General features: G+C 31.2%; 1 protein-coding gene across 2 annotated transcripts; it reads left to right on the top strand.

Moving 5' to 3' along the window:
- Nucleotides 1-307: 307 nt before the first annotated feature.
- On the top strand, nucleotides 308-4,545 carry LOC113873221 (serine/threonine-protein kinase 19). 2 transcript variants are annotated; one of them, XM_027511261.1, is made up of 9 exons: nucleotides 308-453; nucleotides 527-600; nucleotides 723-803; nucleotides 946-1,038; nucleotides 1,718-1,837; nucleotides 2,138-2,209; nucleotides 3,087-3,164; nucleotides 3,814-4,075; nucleotides 4,373-4,545. In XM_027511261.1, the coding sequence occupies exons 1-8, from the start codon at nucleotides 369-371 to the stop codon at nucleotides 4,003-4,005; spliced, it is 795 nt and encodes a 264-aa protein (XP_027367062.1). In that variant the 5' UTR covers nucleotides 308-368; the 3' UTR covers nucleotides 4,006-4,075; nucleotides 4,373-4,545. The 2 variants fall into 2 exon arrangements, with proteins under 2 accessions (XP_027367062.1, XP_027367063.1); XM_027511262.1 differs by lacking the exon at nucleotides 3,087-3,164.
- The last annotated feature ends 1,455 nt before the right edge of the window (nucleotides 4,546-6,000 follow it).

Raw genomic sequence — 6,000 nt, 5'->3', positions numbered from 1 at the left:
AATTATTGTCTAGTATTTCTTAAAATAAAAGATACTGGTTTGCAAAAATATTATTAAACAAGTGTCTAGTATAATTCATTTTGAAAAATAATATTTATTTTGCCAAATTTTAAAAAGTATTTTATAAAAAATCACCATGCTTTCAAAATTAAGCATTTTCACTTTTCACAGGCGCCATTCTGGTAAAAGATGTAGAAAATTTACAAGCGACATAAGTTCATATTCCAGTCATCATTATGAAAAAATCTTCCATAGACGTTTCTTCTGGGTAATGTCTTTGATTTCTATTTAAAATAAAACTGAAACCTTTTGATGGCAGTGAAATTTCAGCATTGTAGGAAGTTAGTTAGAACTACCAAGCACAGCGCATGGAAAACATTCCAGAATCTTCATCGAAAGGGACGAAACGCCGGCGAGATGAAGATTCCGACGCCGGAAACACCTCGTCGCTCGGTACGCAATTCTCTCCTATTCTAAGCCTTTCATTCTCTTTGTAGGTTACATTAATCTTTACGTCGATTCGCAGAGGGCGATCTCACATTCTCCGACACGCTCGTTGCGCTTCGAATCATGCGAGCTCAGTTTCCCCACATTCACAAGGTTAGGTTAGCGTTTAACCACATCAACAAAATTTAATTCGTCTTCTGTATTCTCCATGCGTGTTTGTGATGAATTATTTAATTGTTCAATTCAAATTTATTAGTGGTGATGGCTGTTTGCAGGTTTCAGTTGAGCCTTTTATATTGAAGTCACAATTGTATAGCAGTGTGAAGGACAGAACACAAGTGGATAGGGAATTGGAGGTTTGTTTAGGAATTTATAATTTTAGTGTTGTAATTTGCTAGACAATAGTGTTTTCTTTCCTCGTATGTTCTTGCTAATTTAAGTTCTGGAGTTTTGCTGGATTAATGTGATAATAATGATTATTTATTTACTGTGGTGCAGTCTCTAAGGAGGGACAAAGTGCTGCGCCTTTTCAAATTGAATACTGGACAAGATGATCATGCTGTAATGTTTTTGGATGACTACCTAAAGCAGGTTGGTTTCATAGTTTAGAGAGAGAGAGAGAGAGAGAGAGAGAGAGAGAGAGAGAGAGAGAGAGAGAGAGATTGGTTTATTCTGGATTAGGACATGAAATTCTTACATTGTTCAACAACTTAATATAGATTTTGCTTTTCTTCGATCTAACAGTTGCAATATAATTATTCATTAACTTCATTATTTGTGTCAAATTTTTTAAACAATATTGAGAATATAATTGATTGGTTCATATTTTCATTAAATTTGAAAGTATATATGGTGTCAATCTTGAATGAAGTATTAAATAATTTAGAATAATACAAGATTTTATACATAAAGATCTATATGATAAATATTTTCAATCTTATAGTAGGTTTTGGAATGAAACTATCCCCAAAAAGTTATATAATAGTACAAATATGGTTTTAATTTAGACCAGTATAAACTGATCCCTCATTGTATATGTGTGCATGTTTCAGTATCAGGAATGTATGGTTGGGTTATAATGTCAAACCATTCATTATAGTCTGAGGCTTTGAGTGCTACTGTACTCTAGTGTCTTATTTTTGAAGTTTACATTTCCTTTAGAAAAAAAATGTATATTACAGCACCATTGGATATTTTCTGATTGACTTATGTTTCTGAAGGATTGTTTATGAACTGATGTGTTTATATTTATCTAACTATTGAGCAATAGATAGACCGTGTTGTGAAAAGAATGGAAGGAGATAAAGGAGGGGAACATGAAGTTTTTGGGTGGTTCAATACTCATGTTCTAGATTCAAAGCTGGAAACTGGCATCGAACATCAAGAGCTTGTGAGTGAGATTCTCAAAATTTGTACTTCTGCTCATTGCACTGTCTACTCAACAGAGTTTGTTATAATCTGGCAACCTGACTTGGGAGAATGTGAATGCACAATTTGGGAATCTGTCACGCCCACATTTACAGTGATAAATATTAAATACTAATATCAAAACATATTATTCCAGTTTACCAGCTTAAATCTTTTAGTTTGATACTTTGATTTTAAGCCATATTGACTGGTAAATATTTATGTTATCCCAGGATATTTACTAATCAGGTTTCTCTGCTGGGGGTGATTCTTTTTTATGCAGTGCTCACTCTTGTCACTTGGGGGAAAGGTGAAGGACCATCACATCTCCCTTCTAATTAATGCAGGGATCCTTGTGAGTAAAATGAAGTATAAGGCATTGCACAATTGGTTTATATTCAAGCAGTTTTGTGTTTATAACTGCCCCAAAATGTCTATGTTTTTAAACAGAATGTGAGCTCTTTTTATGACAACTAAAAGAAGCAATTACAGTCTTCGGATATTTTGGGATCTAATAATCTAGAAAGTCTAAATTATTGATGCATGGGCATTTTTTAATTTTCTTTATGGATTTACATTTGCGATTTTAAGAGGGCAAGCATTAACATAACAGTAAGGTTGCTACCTTGTGACTTGGAAGTCACAAATTCAAGTCCTAGAATTAGACTCTGCTTGCAAGGGTAGGCTGTGTATATCTGCCCTCTTCATACCTCACTAGGAGGGAGCCTAATGCACTAGGTGGCCATGATTTACATTCAGGGTTTTAGATCATTACAAACATTTTGTAGCAAAGCTTCCTGTCAATGTTTAAACTTCATAATATTGCTCTCAACTTGGCTAACAAAACCAACATCAAAATAACATTCAGTTTTCTGGAAAGTATGAAGTAACTATTACCTTGTAGTTTATGCAACTATTTTTGCCTAATATTTCACTTAATTTCATATTTTCTTTCATTATTAAAAAAAGAAAAAGAAGGTTGTACCCATATTCTCACTCCTTGGTTACCTCTTCAAACTTATTGAATGTTCCTAGCCCCTTTTTCTGCCTAAATTTGTTAGTGAAGTTATATATCATTGAAAATCTTATAAATGTTTACATTTTCTGCATTTTCCTTTATCAAAGTTGAGCACTATCAGCTGTATTGAGAATCTTGTAGCCTTTCTAATTTTATGTTTCGTTTTTTTTTTTTTAGTTGAATTTGTATAATAACACTAATCCATGCTTTTCAGACTAGGCAACTTATTGATCCAAACATGTATTGGTTTGCAATTCCGAATATTGGCTCACTTCTTAAGGGTCTAGTTCAGGTATGAACATTTAATGGTTACCATGTGGTTTTGTCTAAATGCTTGTAGCACACACGTATTCACAACGTGAAATTTTAGTAATTTTTGTGTACTTTAAATGCAGTACCGATATTATGTGCTAGATTACGATCACAGACATGATAGGAAGACATTTGTATTAATTACATCATAACATTCCTTACTAAATGTTTATGTGTGGAGAGGAGCCAGGTGCCCTCAAGTTGACCACCCTCCCCATTAAGCTCATATCTTCATTGTAGCTTTTCAGGTAACTGATATGCATTGGGAAAGTTATCATGTAAACGGCTAGGCATATATTACATCACAGTTGGGATCTTTGTTAGGTTGAGCTTGATCTGTTAAATACCGCCACTGTAGACATGACCAAGTCCATCTTTGAAGTTAATTGCCTAGGATATTTATTCTATGGAATGGCTGAGGGATAGTGTGGATTGGGTTATATCTTTTGGGTTGTCATTTGGAACTAACAGCGTTTAAGATTTGTATTTTTTGCCCGAACGATAGATGCCCAGAATTCCCCCCCCCCCTGGGTCGTGAAAGTTTAATAATATTTGCATATAACTTGAATTTTGATCATTAGGAAACATTTTTGAGATAATAATGAAATTGTTTTTACTTTGTTGTTCAGGGAAGAAAGGAAATTGTCTCTCTTCTCTGCCGTCGGAGATATAAGGAGATGATGTTGGCCTCTTTGGAAAAGAAGCGTCTTCGAATGTCTCAATTTGATATGAGATTTCATCTTCGTGATTTGATTGGTTCTGGTCATCTCAGAACTGACCAGACTCCAACCGGTTTAATTATTAGGGTCTCAAAAGATTAGAGATCCAGAAAGTCCTACATGTCTATGAAATGATTCATCTGCTCCTTTTCGCTGTTAATTTCAAGAAGAGGTACTTTAAATATATAATGGCTTATATCACTTCAAATGTGTCTTTTATGTGAGACACTATATAGGTGAAATGACAACGTGTTTCATCCTGGTTTGATCAAGAAAACAGGCTTAGAACATTTTTCAATCACTTTCATCTGCTATCAACGCGGACCAATTGAAATTAATGCATGTTTTCTTTTCCCTATATCTAATATTCTGTACAATTATTCACTAATTTATTCATCTCTGTTCTGTTTTTACCCTTACCTGTGAACTTAATGATTAACTAAACTACTTAAGTTTATGTACATTTCAGGTTACTGCTCGCTGGAGGCTATCATGTGACTAGGTTATGTGCTTTCATAGCTTCTACTACGAATGTATTTTCATTAATAATAGGTATGTTGCGTTATTTAGAAAAAAAAAACCGTATTGCTCGCCATTTAGATTTTAAATTAAAAGTGATAAAGTTAATATTCATATCAAATCCACTGCTAAATAATCTATATCGCACTCTATTTGATGGATTTTATTTTTGTGTTATTTTAACCAATACTTTTATGACCCTAATTAAAGAATAATTAAATGAAAAATTTTATTGAAAATTTCATTGGAGCTATATTGAAAATTATGGAAGGAATACATTTATCCTTCTCAATTAAAAAAAAATCTTTGAATTATTTAATTAATATTCTGATGACTCGGTATACATTTGCTTTTATTATTTTGTTTGTAAGTTTTGTAAGAATTTTATTCAATAATAGAGAATTTGTTAGAGAGAGATAGGACTGGGCTTTGGCAAAAAAAAAGAAGATAGGATTGGGCTTTCAAGGTTAATTTCTACAAAGAATTGGGGTTTTATTGATAACGTGTTCCAGTTCTGAGACCATTTCCTATGTTACGGATTTTATTCGACTTTCTAAGACTTTTGAGGAATTGGAGAGTAGATTACATACGGTTCTTTACAAGTATTAGAGTTAAATTAGCAAGTATCTTGGATATTATATACACATTTCTTAATTCATATAATATGTTAATTAAAATTCTTAAGAGAGGAAAATGTTATAAATAATAAAAAGTATGGTAGTTAATTCATATGTATATAAGGAGAGGTCCAGAAACTGCCGAGCAATTAAGTCGTTCTAAGGAGTATATTTAAATTAATATATAAAGGTGAATTTATTTTTCTTTGGATGTAATACATATAATTTAATTTAAAAGTAATTAATTTGATGAAATAAACCATTGAGATATAAGGAAAAAGATTATTTAATGTAAAAGGAGAAATATCAAAATAATTAATTTATTATTGAAATATAAAAATAGGAAATTTTTTTAATTGTGAAGCTAGTGTGTTAAACTCCTGAAGTAAAGATATCATCATATGAGAACTAGCAAGTGACGAATTTTTTAAGTAAATTCGTAAAAGTATAAGATAAAGTTTTAAGACAAATATGTACGATGAATTTAAGTAAATAAGTAAAAATATAAGTGACTCAAATTTAAATAATTAATATCCAGAAGGAAAACACCAAGTTTTTTTTTTTTAATTAAAAGAGTTAATTTGAAGGCATAAATAGTCAAAATTTGAGAAATTTGAGATTTGACGAAAATAAATAACTAAAAAAATACTGAAAGCAATTAATAATTTTAGAGTAATTTTTTTAAAAAAAATAAGTATCATGTAATGATGAAATCATTTGTCTCAATAAAAAGGTATATAAAAAAAATTGTTCATGTTTTAAAAAAATTCAAATTTATAATTTTGGTAAAGATTCAAATTTATAAAATGTGAGAGGATTAATGTATTATGGTTATTGAATTTGGTTTTTCAAATTGAATATCTTTTTATCGTTTCGGATATATAATTAATTACTCACATGAGTGGCCACGATCTATTGTTCAATTTTTGTCGATAATTACTGTACATCATAAATTCCTACA

The sequence above is a fragment of the Abrus precatorius genome, unplaced genomic scaffold, assembly GCF_003935025.1.
Source record: "Abrus precatorius isolate BTA unplaced genomic scaffold, Abrus_2018 Scaffold7, whole genome shotgun sequence".
Classification (NCBI taxonomy): domain Eukaryota; kingdom Viridiplantae; phylum Streptophyta; class Magnoliopsida; order Fabales; family Fabaceae; genus Abrus; species Abrus precatorius.
This window is presented reverse-complemented; position numbering and strand designations above follow the sequence as displayed.

Excerpts from the sequence above, each read along its gene's own strand:
- LOC113873221 (XM_027511261.1), top strand. The coding sequence starts at position 369 with ATGGAAAACATTCCAGAATCTTCATCGAAAGGGACGAAACGCCGGCGA. Across the intron at positions 601-722 it reads AGTTTCCCCACATTCACAAG|GTTTCAGTTGAGCCTTTTAT; the intron begins GTTAGGTTAGCG and ends GGCTGTTTGCAG. Across the intron at positions 804-945 it reads AAGTGGATAGGGAATTGGAG|TCTCTAAGGAGGGACAAAGT; the intron begins GTTTGTTTAGGA and ends ACTGTGGTGCAG.